The 21,138-nt window shown below is 39.9% G+C and overlaps 1 protein-coding gene across 1 annotated transcript in view; it reads left to right on the forward strand.

Moving 5' to 3' along the window:
- TET1 (tet methylcytosine dioxygenase 1) overlaps positions 1-21,138 on the forward strand; it is a gene marked incomplete at its 5' end in the record, with an annotated part of 62,399 nt that overhangs the window by 15,727 nt on the left and 25,534 nt on the right. The window contains 3 exons of the mRNA XM_082308698.1: positions 7,646-10,175; positions 11,423-11,513; positions 12,149-12,242. Coding sequence (XP_082164824.1) covers positions 7,646-10,175; positions 11,423-11,513; positions 12,149-12,242 — 2,715 coding nt within the window. The remainder of the gene's footprint in view (positions 1-7,645; positions 10,176-11,422; positions 11,514-12,148; positions 12,243-21,138) is intronic.

A 21,138-nucleotide genomic window follows, 5' to 3' on the forward strand; every position in this document is an offset into this window, starting at 1 on the left:
CTGAATAGGGCTGCAGCCTTGTAGCTTGGTGGCTTAAGTGATCAGCATGACTATTTTTCTTTCTTTTATCTGAATTACTTTTAGCTGTTCCTCTGATATAACTGTCACCAACTTTTCTGTTGCTAAAGAGTATTAGTTATTCCTTTAGTCTTGTGGCCCCTCGTCAGCTTTAAAATCAGGCTAGAATATATCCATAATATAGATGTTTAAATTTGGAGAAGACTTGTATGTGACTTGTTGCAATGTGTATTTGGGACCTGTGCTGATATTTCGGAGGATATATATGTGTGAGGGCTGCTTAGCATTGTTAGCTTACGGTGTTGTGTGTCTTTAGCAGATCCGGTCTCAAAGCAGCTACCAGCATGTAGCAACTTGTAAATAATACAATTGGTTGTACAACAGATGGTTAGGCCCTTACACTGGGTCCTAAATTAAGGAGCTGAATATCCTCCTGGTTACGTTATAGGAACTGAAAAATTATGTTACCTTAGCAGTTCAGATCTTTACTGAACTGAAACCGAAGGAAAATTATTAACTTATCAGTTTGGTTCACATATGGTAATGCCAGGCAAGATCATTGTGATCACTTGTTCTTGTCCCGAGAGGTGGTAAGACTGTATCAATGCATTTGGATTAAGCATCATGTTTTAAAAATACCTCAAAGAACTTGAATTTGAAAATTCCCATGGATGAAAAGTGCGTCAAAACACCTAACAAGATGCTTAAAAGATTCTTTACTCTTTCTCTGTCCCGCTGCAAAAATGTGTACCGTAGTTCCAGCCCAGACTTCTCTGGCCTTAACTTAAAGTCATTGAGTCTTGTAATACTTTTGTCTGCTAGAACAAGGAGCCTTCTGTTATCAGCTTTCTTTTCCACATAGACTTAGCCGCAGTTTGTGGCTTTTCAATTTCCTTTGGTAAATTGCAGAGAGTGAGTAGAGAGTGAACTTGAGGCTTTCACTTCAAGATGTTTCAATCCTTTGTCACCCTCATGGTCCTCCAAGCCCTCTCCAGCATATCAATGTCTTGCTTGAATTGGGTATGCCAGAACTGGATGCTTTATTCCACTAGCAGGTGCAAAAGTGCCAAGCACGGGATAGAAAGTAACTCGTCTTTTCCTAATTACATTGTTATTTATGCACCCAAGAATCTCACAAACTCTTTTGGCCATGAAGTTGCAACAGGAGTTTCTATAGTTACTGTGTAGTTGATTATTGACCATGCTAATATCCTCCTTAAAGTCATTGCTTTCTAAGACAGAAACCTGCATTTTGTAAATATAGTCCCATGTCTTTGTTGCTAGATACACAACTTCACCTTTAGCTGTATTGAAATGTGTGCTTGCAGCTGGCTTGCCAGTTAAGTTAGGAAGCACCATGTCTGATCTTTTCATTATTTTCTATTTTTCTATCAGTATTAATTTCACTGTTCTTTCAGGTCGTTGCTAAAAATGTTATATGTAGCTGTGATCTGTTCCCTGAAGACCCTGTTATGAGCGCTGTGATGATTCTCCATTTACAGTTAAGGGCCAGGCAGTACTTTCTTAATGCTATAGTGATGGTTTCATAAATGAGTAGACCGCAAGAGACATTAGCTAGGATGGATAAATTCAAAGGCTGAATTTCTTTCATCTCTGCGTTTGAGTGAAAGCACATTAGGGGAAGGTTGTATTAGAGAATACATATTGCTGCTGATTGTATGATTTGTCTTTTGTGGCTTAATTGTGTGCTATATTTTCCAGAGCTGCCAGCATCTCTTCGAGTGCTCAGTTTCAATGTCGAAGACAAATGATTGAGTAATTCAAAACACCAGTAAAAAACAAACCAAACCAAACCCAAAAACCAAACCAAACAAAAACTGCCAAGCAAGATGCTTGTTTGTGTTTGCTTCCGTGGCAGAAAAAGTACTGTAATGTTTGGGGTTTTTTTTCTTTCTTAACACATCTACTTCTCGGGTGCCTGTGTGGGAGAACGGGGTGTCCTTTGTTCTGTGTTGTTTCTTGCTCCTGTTCGTACAACCTAGAGCTCAGAGTTGACGGAAACAATAATTTGAGTTTGTGGCTGAGAGAGCCTGTTTCCAAGTAGTAATCCAATACATACACTTCTCTGGGGGTCACCATTTGAAGCCTTTAGAGCTAGAATTAGTATCCTGTAGTTTTTGATTTTGTTAGTAAGTGCATCCCTTAGGGTCTGATACTGTAGATCTTCTTTGTAAGTGGTCTCGCTGAAGTTGTTACACAAGGAGGGCAGGAGAGCTGTGGTAATGGTGTAGGAGAGAAAAATGAAGAGAAGGGAGATGTAAAGACTTTAAGCCATAATGTATTAATTCCTTATGGAAAGACAAGATAAGGAACTTTTCTGGCGGGAAAGCTGCCTGGTGTTTGAAGAACATAGCAAAGAGGATATAAACGTAGATAAAATGGAGATGAAACTGAAAGGAGAGAGCTAAGCTGTAGTTTGGAGAATGTTCATTGCCGTTGTGGCTACGGATATGAAAAAAAATGCACCATCAACTAGAGCAGACTTTCCAGTTGTTGTAAGATCCAGTGTGAAATGGTACCTGCTGTGATACTCAAGTTGGTGGCTTTGGGTGGATTTGATACTCAGGGCCAGGGGAGTGGGGAGTGAGGGGGGTCCCTTCAGGGAAGCCCGGGCGTCCTGAGCAGTCTCTGCCGCATGTCCCAGGTCAGGTTGCTTTCTCCAGGTTTGCAGAACCTCTTGCTCCCCTGACTTTCTGTATAAACCAGCCTCTCTGCTAAAACTTGTCTACATCATTTTGCCAAGAGTAAAGGTTATTTGCTTTGATTGCAATAGCTTCTAAAATGGGAGAATTATTACCTGTCCTGTCCTTCAGTGCCACCTGTGAACGATGTTCTCTTGAGGAACAAAACATCTTGTACACGCAGGCTGCATTACGTTTATAAAGGGCCCCAGTCTGTTTCTCTGCAAGAAGACCTATAGCAAATGTGCCTTACCTGAGCCGCTGTAGAAGTGCAGTATACTAAGAGACTGTTTCATGTCTGTGGTTGTTACGCAAGTGTGGTGGTAATTGCTTTATGCCTCTGATGAGCTTTATGGGGATATGCCCCAGCTTGCAGCTTGGCCCCTACTCAGCTGTCCACCCCTCTCTGCTGGTAGCCTGCTCGGAAACCCTGCTCAGGCTGCAGCCTTGGGCAGCAGCTTAGAGCACGTTGCTGTTGTCTGCGTTACGGTAGTCAAACATGAAGTAGTGTGGTCTTAAATAGAAGTTTATCCTTAAATGTATTATTGTATCTGCATTTATTTTGGAATGTGAAAAAACTTGGCTGTACTTAAAGGTGGCCTGTACTTCCCACAGCCTTACATTCGTCTCTGTTCTAACCAGTGCACAGCTTTCCACGTAGCGCTCAGCATAAGCAACTGCTTCTCCACACCTGTGCTCTTTGTCTCCCTATCCCCTGTCCTGTCCATGTCTTCTCTCCTTATCCCTGTATGTTGGTCCTGTACAGTGCAGGTCCTGAATTCCACTGAATTTCTGCATGTCCTGGGGAGCAAGCGCTGGAGGGTAGGAATAAATTGCATAGGAGTAAATTGCTGCTGGTCAGCTGGCTGGTGCTCTCTTATCTCTTGGTGAAGCAGTGACATCTGACAGTTGGACCATGAATAAAACAACACCCTGTTCGAATGTTAGATGAAGTATGTTTGGGTTTTTTTTCCAAACAGTTTTTCTGAAAGAAAGCTTCTGCTGTGGTATTTGAGCTCTGAGGATCTGCCAGCTCTGTGCCAACGTGGAAGGGCACGTGGGGCTGGCTGCGTGGCTGCAGACACGGCAGCAGGATCCAAACTCACCCATTGCACTGCAATGGAAAAGAGATGCAAAGTGCAAGTGCTTCTCACCCGCTCGTCCTTTTATGTTGATGACCGTTGTGACCTTGGAAGAACTGCGTAGCACAAACTAGGAGGTCCAAGTGTTTTTTGATCTGTTGGGTACTGTATTCTCATAGGGACCTGGGCAGAATCCTGTTGGGAGGGCTGGTTAGGGGGACTTGGCGTTGGTTATCGTGTAACTTGTCACAAGTTGCTCGTAGAGCCATTTTATCAGTAGTTGATCTGGGCTTCACCTGGTGTTTCTGGTTTCTGGGAGTAATTGTTTCTGGTTGTGGCCTTTAGTACAATAGGTGTTGTTACCACCTATAGAGGTTTGAAATGAGACATAAACCTATGGCCTGCTCTCTGTTGTTCAGAAGATGTGGAAATGTCTTTAGGGTAGCTTTAGCATTGTATTTTGATTGTGAATTGGTGAACTCTTTGCATTACCTCAGAGGCATCTTCTGTTAAAAGAGAAGTTTAATATTAAAGTTTGACCCTTTTCAGAATGGTGAAGTGATTTGCTGTGACTGGCTTTTCATGTGTGCTGGAAGCATTAGCTCATGGAGTGAAATTTTTTTGTGTGTGTATAAGAGATAATATCTGGTTGAAGTAATACAGCAATGGCTGCAGCAGACTGTACTCTATGGTTCCTGTCCTAATAGCACTAACTACTGCAGAGTCTAAGCTTGAGCATGATTTGTTAGTGCTTTATGTCTCCAGATACAGTAGTGCTCTCCTTGATGAGGAAGAGAGGAAATTACTTTTATTGATCCGGTTTATTCTTCAGCTTGTCATTATACTTGTGTAAAAGATTTAGAAATCAATCAGATCAGACTTATGTGCTTAACTTCCATGAATTTTAAGACCATTGCTTGGAATTGTGGTATCCTTGTCTGTAGTTTTCACTATACCTTTTTTGAGTCCTGATTCAGGACTTGAAGATAGATTGCTTCTACATTGTTCAGCTGCAAAAGGTTTTTGCTGAGCTATTACTTTTGGTCTGCCAGACTTACGTTGAGGAGGAGAATCAAATGAGCTCTGCCTCTTCTAGTATGTCTGCACTTCTTATGCTGGGAGACAATAATTTCACATATTAAACAGAAAAGGCCACTGGAAAGTCTGGTAAAAGAGGAAAGAAAAAGGTATGTTTTAGGATTCATTGCAGTTCAGTAACAGAAGAGAAAAAGCAACATAGTGCTCAAAAGAAAGAGAGTTTAATTTAAAAATATATCCGATTTTATGATGATATTTATTCTTTGTGTGGAAAAATAAAATATGAATGAAATCATGCCAATGATATGATTCATCTGGTTCTTTTTTCTTCCTCATTGCATGTGGGCAGCTTCCAGTAATGTTAATGGAAATTATGATGTATGAGGAATAATTTTATTTTAAAAGAAATCCCACTTTACTGCTGGGATCACTGGAGTCTTATGAGGACACAGCACTGCACCTGTGCACTACTAGCAGATTAGGGAATAGACTGAGTATTTTTGAGCGTAGCAGTGCTTTTTGGTCAGATTAAAGTATTTTATTGAGGAGCAACATAGTTGAGAGAGAAGTGTGATGACCTTTTTGCACTTTGAGTGCTCAGTGGACTCTGTATCAAATCTTCTTGTCTCTGCTGATCATGGATGAACCCTCCTGCTTCCCCTCACCTCTCATTGCTCTCAATTTACCAGACTTAGATTTTTCTTTTTTTAATGTAGTGAGTGACACCCTCTAAAAATGAAGGGAATACAAAACTGTGTTGTCGTGTTGAAAACGTACACATGCTGGGGAATTACTTTAATCTATTTGCTTCTGTCTCCTCAGCCTGCTAATTGTCTAATTAAATAATTTTTAGTAACAGTTTTACATGGTTGGAACAACTGTTGGACTGATAGAGATCTTAGGCGTGCTTTTGCTGAAGAAAACCCAGCAATTTCATATTCTGGTTCTTTCTGAAGTTAAGGTAATGAAATTCAGCTTTTGCACAGGTATAGAATTGTGCGTTTTAACTTTTCAGTGGTGGACCCTTAAAAGATTTTCTGGTACGGTTGCAGAGGCCTGTGTAATGCATTTACCCCTGCTAACAACAGAGCTGCTTAACCGCTTTTGTGGATCCCTTAGAAATTGTGCAGAGATCCCCTGGGTCTGTGGATCATTGATTGAAAATGACCAGGATCCAGAGGAGTTCAGGCTCACAGACCATTAGTCAGCATCTCCGTGTAATGAAAAAGCATTAAATGAGGTATCTTTCTTTCCTAATGTAGTTTCCATAGGTTTGACTTAGCTGCATATGTGCTGGACAGGTTCTTACATAGCACTTCCATGAGAATTTATGATGCCTCTCATAATATCTAGGGCATGCTATGGATTCCTGGTTTTGTTTTTTATCAGTTGGGAATCAGTTGTGAGGTGAACACTGGGCTCCAGATGGAGCTGGGTCCGTATGCCTTGTTTTGCCTGGGGGTTTCTGGTAATTCCATCTCGATGGTTATGATTAATCATAAATCTATTTTGCATTTGTTCTTCTGAGTTATTTTCTCAGAGAAGTCCATGCACTTTATAGTTGGTATGGCCAAAAAACCATGTCTGATTTAACTGAATGTTTTATATTAAACTGGGTGCTGTTTTCTGGGAACTGCTAAGATGTACTGTGCCAACGTATGGTTAATTAACCAGTTGTATTGCTTATATCTGGTTTGAAAAGCAGTACTGGTTTTCTTGTTAAGTAGGGCTTAAGGCTTCAGATTATTTAAATAACTCTTAGATGTTACAATAAGATGAAGTACCAGCACTGTCTGTTGTGACTTAAAATTATTTTTTAAAGAAAATTTAATACAAATAGAAATAAAATTTGATTAACGTAACAAAAATTGGATTCCTGCCTTTTATTGCTGTTTCTGCCTGAATTCCTGCCCTTTTTTTTTTTTCTTTTTTCCTTAACTTAAATTACATAACCCCTTACTTCATATCCCTAATACTATCTTAAGGCCCGTATACATATTCTTTCCAGGACACGGTATCCTGACTCTATCTAGATTTTGACATTGCTTCAACCACATGAATTGTATAATATCAGTGAAGATGAAGAATATATTTGACCAAATATTAGAATTTAGAGTTTACTAAAATACCATTGAGGATAGCTTACATGAGAGACTATTCAGAAACCTGGAAGTTATCACCTAAACAGTGTTTAGGGGGTAACTTTCAGGTGAGCTAGTGTTAATCGGCTTAGTATCCGTTTCAGCTTAGGTTTTGTCATTTTTTAAGGACTTGAAACTTTGCCTGAAAACCAGCCATTCTTGCTAGAGTGTCCAACCAAGTGTTGTATTAGTTTATTGGTCTAGCCAAATTGGTATAATTATACCAAATTACTGCTAAACTTTCTGTGGTACAAGCCTTTAGATTTCAGTCCTGCTTTGAACTCAAGGGAGACTTTCATCTGCTTATGCAAATTCATTAAAAATGGAATCCTTACATCTGATTCTAAATGCTAACATCCTTTATATGTTCATTGACTTTTTTTTTTCAGTCTCCCACCATGACCACATGCACACACTTTCTTCCTCTGCCCCCCCCCCCCCCCCCCAACAGTAGGGAAAAATAGCTATAAATATGGATAGGGTCTTTAGGCTTCAGGGTTTTTTATGACTTCCTGGGGTTTTTTTCCAACGTCTGTGCCTGTGCTTAATTAGGATATTCCTCATATCTGTCAAAGTAGGGTTTAATTGCTGTAAATCTTATACTTCTTATTTTTAATGTTTTTGAACAGCTGTTACAACAATTTTTTTTATTATTATTTTATAGGCAAATTTAGAAAACAAACCAGTAAATGGCCGCAGACCAGAACTCATGGAATGCAGTATATGTGGTCATGGTGAAAAATACAGGGTGAAAACAAACCAAACCGTACCTATTGAAAATGTGCCGTCTAAGGAGAAAGAAAGAATGACAGGCTTAGAAGCAGAGAAGTGGGCACATAACGAGAAGCCATCTTTTGGTGTCCATGTCAACGGAGATATCCATGGAACTGTGACAGGCAACGAACACTTGAAAAACGCTGAAGACGGTGAAAGAGCAGTCTCTCCCAGTCAGTTAGCTGAGCCAAAAAAATCATTTGCACAGACCATCAAAAATGGCATAAAAACCCTACATTATTCACCACCAGAAGCAGTTGCTTCACTGAAAAAAGTATCCGTAGAAGAAAGGACAGATTTGACAAGCAACTCCCATATGCAATGGATGAAGGGTACCAATCTGAATAACATAGTAAACTCTCTGACGACTGGCGTTGGCTGTGTTCACCCAGAAAAACAAGGAAATGTTTTAATGAAAGAGGAAAACTGCACTTGCAGCATCTTTGAGGATTCTGATAAGTCAGTTTTGCCGACGGGTTCCATTTCGGATCTGCAAGAAAGCTTGCGTTGTCCTCCACTGCCTGAAGAGGAAGCGCACGGAGGGAAGGATGGCTTTAAAGTACCTGACGCAGAGACGCAGCATGAGGATTCTTCACTCCAGCCAACTTTCTTGTCCCTGATTAAAAACAGAAATTTAACTGTAGAGCAGGTTGTAGCTATTGAAGCTTTAACACAGTTATCCGAAGTCCCTTTAGAAACAACTTCACCAGCTAAAACTGAAAGTACTGAATGTACAGAAGAAGCAACTTCTAACTTGCTCCATAGTTATAAAAGGGATATCTCATCCTCCTTCACATCTTCTGCATTAAAAGAAATCAAAGACACTTACTTACAGAATGAGCAACAGCTCTTGGCTCACTGCGCTCACTCGCAGAAGCAGCTCCCTAATAAGGCAGTGTTATACAATGGCCAAAGTTCAATTTCTGAATTGCATGATAAACCTGCCACTCTGGCTGGTGAGATGTATAAATTACAGTTATCCTCAAGAGATACCAAAACCGACTTAACATCTAATGCAAAATCATTTTCAGGATATACTACCAAGAAAAATTACACTCATGATCCAGTCACCCTTGCGCGGTATTGCAATGCTTCACGTCATGTCCAGCAAACAAGTAACAACTTGGAAACTCTTGGCCAGTTAGAGCAAAAGCCAACCTGTAATGATTTGAACTTGGAAGCTAGTTCTTTGATTAAAGAAGGAGGAATTCACAGCCAGGATGAAGAGGATGTAGCTACGCAACTAACTCAACTTGCAGCGCTAATTGAATCAAACCAGACAAATCCAGAGCAGAAGAATGACATAAAGGCATCACTGCTTAATCTGATATCACAGGAGAGGCAGCCAAAATATAACCAAGATGTGTTGCAGAAAAAAGAATCTGTATTTTTTAGGCATAATTATAGTTCCTTACTGTTAAAGCAAAAACAACCAGCAAATAAAAAAGGAAATGCTGTACCATGGAAACCAAGACACAAAAAGAAGCCTCAAGAAGCACGCTATCAACAAAATAATCAAAACCAGCTAGAGCTGTTGTCATGCCAGCGTAGTGAGTTACAGGACATTTGGATATCATCAAAACTGCACAAGCTTGGTCAAACCATGCCACAGGACTCCAGAATAGCCCCGTCTGAAAAAAAATCTCCAAGAACCAAAGTACAGAGAGCACTGAATCAAAATACTTTAGCATCACAAGAAAAAACTAGATTATTTCTCCCGCAAACGCAGATAAAATTCCATAGGTGTTTACCTGAGGTACCGCAAGAGAAAAAAAAAGACAGGTTGTTTGGCTGTGAAGTGGTGAATGAGCAAATCAAAACTGCAGGCTCCGGTGCCCCGCTAGGCATTGATCCACTGAAAAATGAAGTTGTTGCACATAACCAATATAGCGACCTGTCCTCCCGTAATCCTCTGGCTGTTTCACAGTTGAAAACAGCATCCTTATTGAACAGACCAAGTGAAAACCTACAGATGTTTACAGAAAAATGTAATTCTCAGGTACAGCAAACAGCGAATGTCAGTCAGACGCATCCTTTGCCTCAAACTTTTAATCAGTCTAACCTGAGAGCTAACGAAATGCGTAGTGAAGGCAAAACCTATATTCAGCAGGGTGCTGTTGAACAACACGTAGATCCGAAGTCGCAGGTGCTGCCTGTTCCCTGCGGTGGGGCCCAGGTACCAGGTTCCGTTGAAGCTCTCAGGAATATGGAGTGTGCGGGCGAAGTGACCGTATTGACGTCAACCGGTTTGGGTACTGACCACCCGCAGAGCACAGGCAACTCAGGGTGTTCTCCAGCAAAAAACACGCTCAGCAGTTTCCTTGAATCACCTATGAAGTTTCTTGATACCCCTACAAAAAATTTAATAGACACACCTACAAAAAAAGGACAATCTGAATTGCCAACTTGTGACTGTGTCGGTAAGTCTTTTTGCTAACTTCTGCCTGTACCTTTCAGATGGAGGTGTGTTCCTGTTGTTTCCTTTAATGTGAGGAAACATACTTGACACACAGAGCTGTTGCAAAAGGATCAGTGTTTCACCATTAGGAAGTGGGAAGAAATTATTTTTTTGCCTTCCCGTAACTTTTGCCAGGTGTTCTTTGGGCCTGCAAAGCACAGCAGAATTGAGTATTTTTGGTATTGCAACTGGCAGGTTTAAATTCTCTACTTAAACCCAGGAGGAAAAGGGAGTTTTTCTGTTTGTTGTTTTGTCATTGCTGACTTGTCCTCTATGTGAATTTACCTGCAGTGTGTCAGACTCTGATTTTTATGGTTTAGAACTAGTTTTTGCCTGAGATGGACTGGGCAAAAATTTCCTAGTATGTTGTCATTGTTGCCTAAATGCTGTTAGACAAGCGGCAGGGTGTAGTTGTGGGCGGTCTTGTTACAGTCACTCTTAGTCCTGATGACCGATGTCAGTTTGCCTTGAAGAGTCCATGTCAAAGGCTACTAGATGCCTCTCGTCGCAGAGGGGAGATGTGAGGTGGCGTTCACGTGAGAAGGCCACATGCGTAATAATTTGTGTTGCAGGAAGAGATGTCAGACCGAACTCAGTATTGAGGATTTTGCAACTACAGCTTGACTGATGGTGTTAGACATGCTGTGTTTTCAGACTATCAAAGCGCACAGATGGAAAAACAAGTTGGAGACTTAACAACAAATTGTACACAGGCAGATTGTTTCATCTTTGCTTTAATGTTCTGAATCACCAGAGTGCTAGTTAAGAGGCCTGGATTATGTTTTCTGTTCTGTAGTATATGACTATCAGTTATTTCCCCCCCCTCAATTCTCCTTTGTTTAAAATGAATTAATAATGTTGTCCTACCAACAAGGATATTGCGTAGCTTGCTTAGTCAATACATGCCAGCTCCTATAATGAAAATTTGTAAAGCATGCAAAATATTACTATAATTAGGATTACTTTATAACATAAAGAAAAAATACTAGCAGATTAATAGGAGGAAACAAGTATTAAACAATTTTGATGAGGATTCTTCTCTGAGGAGAAGAATCTGTCACACTCTTTTATTCATGACATTTCAGGGACAAATTTCATATATTGTAATTTAATTTGGAAGATGTTTCTGTTAACCATTTCTAAGCTTACTTGTAATGGTGTAAATAAATTTTGTATATGCCAACTTAAGTTTTCTCAACCTGCTTACAGAGCAAATTATAGAGAAAGATGAAGGCCCATATTACACACACCTCGGGACAGGACCAAGTGTTGCTGCTGTGAGAGAAATAATGGAGAACAGGTGAGGAAAATTCAGCATTTAATGCTCACGGCATTTTTGACTGTCTAAACAGGAAAGAAGAGCTATGAGAAATGAGGTGCTATGTTTAGCTTTGTTTTTCTAAACTTTTTGCAGTACTTGTTTGTAAAGTGTTTTCCTGTTCAGATGTGCATGAGGTGAGCACTAGCATTTCAGTCCCAAACTCATGTGTCTTTTCTGAGCTCTTGCAACTTTAGGGTTGAATTTCAAGTGCAGTGTGCTCTTCGGTGCCATTGAAGTTAATAGGAATGACAGAGACCAGCAGCTGGCAGAATCAGGCTCTCTAGTGTCCTACGTGCAAAGAAGCTGTGGCAAAGTGGACAGAAATGTCACGTTGGTGACTAAGTGCACTAGGATTTACATGCAAATAACATTTTCTTCCCCAAATAATGTTTCCTTAGTGGCAGAAGCTTGTTATTGGAAGAGAGATGTCAAAAATGACTCTCGCAAGTAGGATTTTAAATTTAAAAGTATTTTTTGACATTATAAATACTTAGTTTTTCTTCTGTTCTCAGTAAAGTAAAAATAAACATGTTATTCTTGTTTTATTGAAAATGTTTCCTGTTTTAAAGTGGTCTATGGCAGTTCGTTTTACTCATGAACTTTTTTTAATGCAGGTATGGAGCAAAAGGAAGCGCTGTAAGAATAGAGGTAGTGGTTTATACAGGAAAGGAAGGAAAAAGCTCTCAGGGGTGTCCAATTGCCAAGTGGGTAAGTTTTTATGTTACAGCAGTAAAATTGTTTTGTGTCGCTTTTAAATACCAAACGATGTGTAGTCCTTGAGCTTAAATATAATCTGATCTTTAACGAAGATCTGGTTCTTCATTTAATTGATCTACAAGTCTGTCTGAATGATGATGTTAAGGAAAACTTTTTTTTTTTTTATTTGGGATGTGGTACTATATGTTATGCTGTGGTTTGAATGAGTGTGGAAGGTGCTTAATAGAGCTAGCAGAGATGACCAAATCAAGGGTAAGAAGACCTTGACAGTGTCCAAGAGTTGGAGTGTCTAGTGAAATATGTTATTGGGAAGTGTGAAAGAGAGAAAAGAAGGGATGGTTGCTTGGGCGAGTTGGAAAACTACCCAGTAACATTTTTTTAAAACCCTTCTCAGTTGTATGAACACCTGAAGAAAAGAGAGTGTGCTGGATGAGGAAGTTCAATCTCATATGCCACGGAGTTCATTACTATTTTGAGGAACTGAACTCAGTATTTGGAAATGTAAATGTTATGGTGATAGTTTTCACCAAAGTCTTGTCTCACATTGCTTCATAGGAGCCAGGAAATGAGGTAACAGACACAAGCTCCAGGAAAGAGCTTGGAAAGACTTGATTGTCCTTAATCTTTGCTGAAACCACCGAGGGAGGTAAAAAGTAGACTGGAAATCTTGTAAACTAATAAAAAAACTTGGTTGTTAAAAGAAAAAAAATTTATTGTTGTATTTAGGAATATCAGACTTGATTGAAAAAACGATGAAGATAACTGTACAGTTGGTAGACTAGCGTTTGTAACTACACGAGAAAAATAAGGTTATTACATATTGTCTGTGAATGGTATTGCATGCTAAACATTTGCTGCTTATGCTTGAAACAGTCAAAATGTGTTTTTCATACTTAATACATAAACTGTCTTTCAGAAAGGAATCCCATATGTGCCTGTTGCTTCAGATAATATTTAATAACAAATCAGCATCCAAGAAAAAGAGATGGTAAAATTAATTTCATAAACAACTGACTCGAAAAGAATGGAATGATTTTTCGCAGTGTTTCAACTAAATAAAACGTTCAGTTTTAACGGAGGGCAGGAGTTAAAAATCTTGCCTTAGAAATAGTTGTGAACAGTCGAAAGGAAGAAGGCCTTTTAAACTAACTCTTAACCTTGGTTTTTCTGTTGCCAGTACCAACATACTGTCTTTTATGTAAAACAGAAATTATAGCTTTTATTGTATATCTGCATGGCTGTAGGTGTCCAACATGTATGTACAGTATGACAGCCAGAAAGCACTCAGATGCATACAGAAAAGGCTGTTTTAAGGTGTGGGGACCTGCTCTCCAGTTAATTACATTTTCACATTTCTATATGCAAAGTGTTTGCGAGAGTAAGCTTTAATGTTCGTTTAACTTAAGTTCCAATCTTGTTTTATGCAGCAGTGACTTTTTTTGTGTGTGAGTTCAGACCTAAAGAGGATGAATGCTTATCCAAGTCTGCTAACTGTTACTGTGTGACTGTTCAATACAAGAGAGGGAAGGAAATCACTGAAATCTCCTCTGTAGAACTGTTTCATCCTGTATGAAATCCACATTTTGGGGTTGGTATTCTTAATGTGTTGCATTAACTTCTCATTGGCAATGCTAATTTTAATCCTTATAATGGAGCATATTTGGGTTTTGGCTATGACCAAAGAAACATAATTGTGAAATTTGTTTGAAAGCATATGGAAAAAGTTTGCTGTGCTCTCTGATAATTGCAGTCACAAGGTTCCGTCAGCTGCACAGAGACTTTCACTTACTCATTTACAGTGTACTTTGGGACAGACTCATTTCTGCTTTGCAGATGGACAAGCTATTGCCCTTAGGGCTCCTGAGATGCTTGTCGGTGAGAGCACCACGATGGAGCTCTGATGAAGCAAATATGATAAGAAAAAAATTGAATGTATCTGTTGATCATATTGAACTATTTTTTCCCAATTAATTTTCCCTCTTTCCGCTAGATTATTTTGTCTTATTGGTTCACTGGAAACATTTTAAGATTAAAGGAGGCTTTCTAAAATACCTGTGTCCATACATTCTTCTGTTAGTGACTGCATTTCATAATAGTGATTCCCTCCTAGATTGTTTTCGCTTAAGTGGCTCCAAACATGTGCCTGGTGTGTTAAACATTTACTGAGACAGACTTCTTTCCCCAAAAGGAGCTGATGTTTTCTTCCTTAGATTTCAGGTTACCGTAAACTTGCAGAACCTTTTCTCTTTCAGTCTTCTTTTGAGAAGGAATAAACATCTGTCTCTTCTGTATTTTTTTGATGTATTATATTTTAGGGTGATACTTTGTCCCTCTGGATTTGGACAAGAATGGTCCTATTAGTTGAACCTAAATATTATCAGTACATACTACCTAGGGTTTGAAACCTTATTATAGTTGCATGTGTAAGCATTAGACTGACACCCACATGAGCTGAACTGTGTGCAGTGAAGATGAGCTTGCTATTGTTTTCACTACATGCGGTGGCAAGGAGGCTGCTTGACCTCTGATATTTTTTGCATCAGAAATTGTATCGTCTCATTTTTACGTCAAAATAGAATTAATTGAGTTTTGCCACAGATTTCAAATGTGTGGATATCTGTGTAGGTGATAACGGTGTGATTAGAAAATACCTTGCCGTTCTGTGACATATGCCAGGGTAAATGTACTCTTCTGTCTTTTGTGTTTGCATTTCTTTTGCTTTTTTGCTTTGTCCGAGTTCATTGTACTTCTTCACAATATGTTAAAGAAAAAAAAACCCTTTGAAGTACTGAAATTACTGGCCTGTCATTCTTAGTAGGCCGTTCATATAATAAAAAGTTTCATGTTACTGTGCATCCCCTATAACCAGCCAGTGCTAAGTGACTTGACTTGTTTTATCAGTGCTTTAGCTGATAACGGATGCGTTGCTGGTCCTTTTTTTCTGCTCTCGGTATGTCTGATGGTAAATTACAATTACTTCAATTTATGTGAAATGGTTTATGAATTCCTTAGTTGTTCATGAGTAACTCGCTGTAGGCATCGTCCTGCTGCACTGAAGTCAAAGATGCGTGTCACTGACCTCAGAGGAGGTCAGCTTCGGGTCTTCATGGTTTTCTGGATTAAACCCATTTCCTATGGGTTCCTTCTCCTGGTTTCAGTGGACGTTGGCTTGGGTCAACTAGCTGTCATTGCTATCTGTTGTCTTTGTTCAGAGTTGCAATGCAATTTTTAAGGCTCCAGCTCTGAATAAAGACGAGAGATAAGAAGTGATAAAAATGGCCAGGTCAGGGTGGAGGTCCTTCTTGCCGATATCCTGTCTCCAGCGCTGACGGATAGCAGAAAGGTGTAAGAGCAGGGCAGTTGCCTCCAGAAGACTCGCTTAGTTTCCAGTAATTCCTAGCTCTGTGGTGCCCTGAGCTGGAGACAGTGTCTTTGTGTTCAGTTGCCTTTCATAAATGTTGTCATCTTTATTTCTCCTTTCCTTCCTGTTCTCTTATGGTAGGAGTTAAAATGCTGGCATAATATTTTCAGCCTTGTGCTCTATTCCCAGTAATTCCTAGCAGTTGTTTTTGCTTTTTCTCTGTTGCAGAGCAGTGATTTGGCATTTTCATAGCACTATCATTATGCCAGATTCTCATTCCTGCATGGTAATGGCCAACTCATAGTCCGTATCTGTCTAAAAATAGAATTGTTTTCACCATGTGCATTAAATATGCACATCTACAGTGAATTTTGTCTGCCATTTTACTGCCCACTCAGCAGCAGGAACTACTCCTTCATTTGTTTGCAGATTGTGCTTGTCTTTACTACTCTGAATTGCTTAGTGTCATCAACAAATGTTGTCATCCTTTTATTTACCCTTAACAAACACGCTCAAGAGCACAAGCTTGGACGCAGTTCTACAGAGCTCCCATTGGAGACATACCAGCCTTTGTTTCGTGTCTTTTCACCAATTATTCATGTGTGGTCTTTTGATTTGTCCCAAGACACATTAGGGTTTTTTTAAGAGCCTTTCTAGAGGGACCGACTGGATTTTGGAAGTCTAGAAAGACCTGCAGTACGACTGAGCTGTGACTTCACTTCAGAAAAGTTTATTTGGCTTCTCCCTGTGTATCACACTTTCCTGTGTGATCGCTGCTTTGCCCCACGCAGATACCAGGCTAATGTGATCACTGAATCAACATTTCTTCTAGAGTCTTTTCCCAAAGTGGCGTCCTCTTGATAATCTTCAGGCCCTTTGGTACTAATGTATTATAAGTCAAGACAATGCACATCACATTTAATACTTCAGTTGTTTCATCCTTGAGTTTCTTCGGTGGATATCATCTGAACTTGGCAAATTGCTACTGTTTGGTTGGGGGGATGGTTGGTTTGGTTTGTTTTTTTTGTCGCTATTGTCCTATAACCACTTTTGTCAGGGCTTTAACTTCAGAAAAAAAATCCTTAGCTGTCCCCTGTGAAGGTTTCTGATATAGGAATCTTCAGAAGCTTCCTGTTTGCGAACACAGCAGAAGTGGGCTTTGCATCTCGAGCTTTATTTTCTCTGCGCGCCCCTTTTTTTTTTTTTTTTTTTAAAACACTTGGACGATCTGTTGACCCTTCAGATTCTGTTCGCCTGCTGGTGGCTCTGATTTGTTTGCAAATACAGTATTATGGGGCTTTTATGCCTTTTGCAAGTAGTTTCTCAAACTCTTTCACTTCTGTACTGTCTGCCTTTTTTGGGTTTTATAGTTATAACTTGACAGATCTTTATTATCTTTTCTGTAGTGTTGGTTGTATATTAGTAGGATATATAAATAATAAAAAAGTTGGGGTGGCTTAAAAATGGATAAAAAACCTGATTACAAATACTTCTAAAATGTAGTTAAATTTGAAATTACAGTCCTGTACAGACCTGAACCTATTATTAGTATAAGTATTAGCCACTGAAATTGATGAATTTTTGAAGAGTAATCCTTAGATAACCCACTGTTAAAACCAAGATTTTATAGATCATTGAACTGATAGGAATTTGTAACTACATGCCAGAAACTACAATTTGTTGTGCTGAATGAGCCTTAATAACAATGGATTCTTCTGCAGATGCGGAGAAGATGATTTTTTTCAGTTTGCTAGTTTCGCTTCAGTTGAGAAAGTGATTGACATTGGGAATTGAAAAAGCAAGGAAACTGAGAAGTTACTCCACCTTCTAGGCTCTCTGTGTGTAAGTTATTGTTAGTATTAGAAGAGATGTGTAATTTGTTAAAGAAAATTAACTGACTGACGAGCGAGATACTTTGCAGCGGATGATCATTTCTGATCAACTGAGCTCTCACAGCACCGCCTTATCAGGGAGCTGGGTACCTGTAAGCAGACTCTGATGCTTTATTTTCTGTATCGCGCTTGGCAGTGAAATGGTCAGCAGGTCTGGTGCGGCACTGCTAGCTAGGGGACAGTGAAGCTGTTGTGCTGCGTGAGACATTATAGAGCGGGGAATTTTTGAAATATATTTGAAAAGGGCTTTAAAGTAAATTCTCCTGGACTGACTGTCCCCTGGCCACAGGTTTAAGTAGAATGTGCAGCTCCATTCTGCTTTAAACAGCTTACTGTACTTCAAGCTTTTATTTCTTTTATTAAACCGTCTTTATGATTAAATGAAGCTCTCCATACGAAAAGTCTGGAAGGAAATTAATTTTGGCTCACGGAGAGGGTGGTTGGTGGGGGTTTTGTTCACCTTTTTGGACAACGTTGTATTAGAGCATCGCTTTCTTGCCGTAATATTGCAATACGTTAAGTTAGTGTGCATAGCAGGTACGATAGCTGTGCAGGCACTATATTCACTGTTTGCTAGGAGGCATACCTGCTAAATACAGAATTAGAGGAGTTTATTTTAGACAAAAATGTTTGTAAAGCCATTCTTTGTTAAGCGCTGCAATGCTTTGAGAGTCAAAATTATTAAACTTTTACATGGTTTCTGGAGTAAATAGAAGTGTTTAAATATTGTTTATATGCGGAACTACTCAAATACTTTAATAGAGTAAACATGAAAAAGCTATGTTAAGGTAAACAAAGTTAAGTATTATAAACGAGCAAGCATTTAAGTTGCTATTATCACTACTTTAATTAAAACCAATGGGATATCTGAACAAACAGAGAGCAGATTCTTATTGTCATCCGTATCGTACAAAGTGCAGTTTACCATTGCCCGCAATGTAACAGAAAGGGAAGTTTGGGGGAGTAAGGAGGGTAAGAGGGCACTGGGAGTCGAGACTGGAGTTTTGTCCTCATTTCTGCAGTATTGGTTGCACGATTGTAGAAGAATCACTTAACCTATATAAATGCAGTTTGCTCATTTGTAAATGGTACAATACCACTTCTAGTAGCACCTTGAAAAAGGTGTTTGCAGATAATTGCAGATAGCGCACTTCAGTGATATTCCTGTAAAAACAGCGAAGTAACATCATAGTAGTGTGACTGACGGTAACTGTTCTGTGCTAACTCTTTTGATGTAGTCTGCTAGTACTCGAGACGAGAGAATTTAGGGAAGTGGAACTTATTTCCGTTCTAGTATCTCTTAGACATGCTGAGAATAAAAGGATATATCATTTTCCAGTAAGGAAAGAGTTTAATGTGGTTTAATTTGTATGGAGGGGTGAATTAGGAAAAGGAGAGCAGACTCACTTCTGTGGCAAACAAGAACATTGCTCCTGCTGTCTGTTACACAGGATCACCTGCTAGAACAGCAGCAGGTTTTAACAGCCCTGTGCTCTCACTTTGCGCTGGTGTGGGTTATTATGGAGTAGCAGCCTAGCCGAGAATCTTGTCCTGTGTAGAGCGGACTCCATACGCAGACTTTGCAGAGAGGCAAAATCTACAGGTTAGAAAACCTGGAGCCAAACTGTTCTAAATGAGTCGCCTATTTCAGGAAATTGCAGTGAACAGTTACGCTGTGTTCTCACTTTAAAATCAACTACTGATATCCTGCAGAGGAGACATTTTACTGAAGAAATTCAGCATGGGCTGGAGGGAGTATTGCAGTGGAACCACAGGGAGATGAAATAAACCTAAAAAGGACCTTTTTGTTGGTTCCTTTTTTTTTTTTTTTCCCCATCCAGTAATTTATGGCAGTGTATTTAACCCGCAATTAAAATTTTATACTATTTGCTAGTGGTGTCTGGTTTATGTCATGTTAAAGTTAACGCAACTATTCTGGCGATCCTAAATTGGAAAGTAATTTCTCATCCATGTGGTAATTCAGCATCTGGTATGCTGAGCTTCTGCAGCCTGACTCCTAGCTACTTACATAAGTCATGTACGTGCTAATTTAGATAGATTGGCTTATGTTTAAGGACATCAAGTAGTTTTTATTCACGGTGTACTTATGCCTTGTTCTAGAGCTCCTGCCGAGGGCTGCGACAGTTGCTTCAATGATCTAAAAGAATTCAAGTCCGTAGAACTCAAGCATATTTGGACAGCTGAAGCAGGTTTTATTGATAGCGTAACTTTACTGATGCTGTTAAATACCTTCAGAAATTATCTGAAAGAAGTGGGAGACAGTGAGGTGACAAACTGCTGATGATACAAAGTTGTTCAGGATAATGAAGAGGAGGGACAGATACCATGAAGAGCAGGAAGGACTTGTGATCCAGAAGGAATGTCCACTAAAATGATAGATAAATACAAAGTTACACAAAAAGTGGAGTGTTGTAGTTTCATACACACAGTGATGGATGCTAGGTTGACTGTTACTGCTTGGGATAATAGTTCATTAGACATCAGGTTCAGTGTTCAGTAGTGTTGAAAACAGCAAAAGAAACTGGTGAGAGTTACTGGGGAGGAATAAAGAAAACATGAAGCATAATGATGCCTCTGCGAGAAAGCATGCTGCACCCCAGTTTTGAATACTGTCTGCAGTTCTGGTCCCCCAGCTCAAGCAAGTGCAGCAGAACTGGGAAGGACAGGTAGAGGTACAGACTCATCAGCCTGGCAGAGAGGGAAGGGGTGCAAGCAGGGCTCTCGAATCGTCGGTGGCATGGAGAGCTGAATAGCAATCCTGTACCAAAACTAGAGGGCACTAGCAGGGGGGGAGCTCCGCACGAAGAAAAGGTAATGTTTTTTTCTTTCATGTAGTCTGGAATTAAGCTTTGCCCAGGTCTGCAGTGGATGGTAAAATGCTGCATAGATTTAGAAGTGAGCGGACAAATGCACAGAAGGCAAATCTTTCAAAAGCTGGGAGAGAGCACGTCCCCCGAGCTGCCGGCAGGTGGCTGGAAGGTGCCTGGCGGTTGCTGAGAAGCCCCTCTGCATCCGAGTGCCTTTCTTACCCATCCTTAGGCAGCTCCTCCCGGTCACTGTCAGGAGGAGGATACGGCTGGGCAGCCCACTCCTCTGACCTCGTCCTGCTCTTGTATTCTTCAGTTCTTTAATTCTTAGCATCCCTTTCTGTCTCTTCACTATCCTTGTATGTGAGGGAGTGAAAAGCTAACTTTTCCTCTTGTTTATCCCATAACTTGTTGCTAAATTGCTGGAGCAAATTCTGCTGCGTATAGCATCTCTCCAGTAAATATACTCTAGTTTTTGGCTCATGCTTTCTGTTAAGAAAATTGGGTAAACTTCTACCTTTGTGACCTGTAGAACCAGTGGTTTAGCTGTGGTATGATGCCGTAATAGCTGTTGCTTGTATTTCTGTCCTAGCTGTCAGGCTGTGGCTCACCGTGAAGGCTTGCTCATATTCTCAGGTTCAGCCATTTGAGAATACCTGGGCTTGAATTGCCGTCTGCCCTTAGATGTACAGATAAACAAGAACACAAGGATAGCCATAGTAGCGCGGGACAGGCATGGTACAGAAAGCAGTGGTGGGTGCCCGACTACAGCGTGGGAGGGATGTACAAAACTTGGTTTCAAAAAT

This window comes from Platalea leucorodia (genome assembly GCF_965183815.1).
Source record: "Platalea leucorodia genome assembly, chromosome: 4".
NCBI lineage: Eukaryota > Metazoa > Chordata > Aves > Pelecaniformes > Threskiornithidae > Platalea > Platalea leucorodia.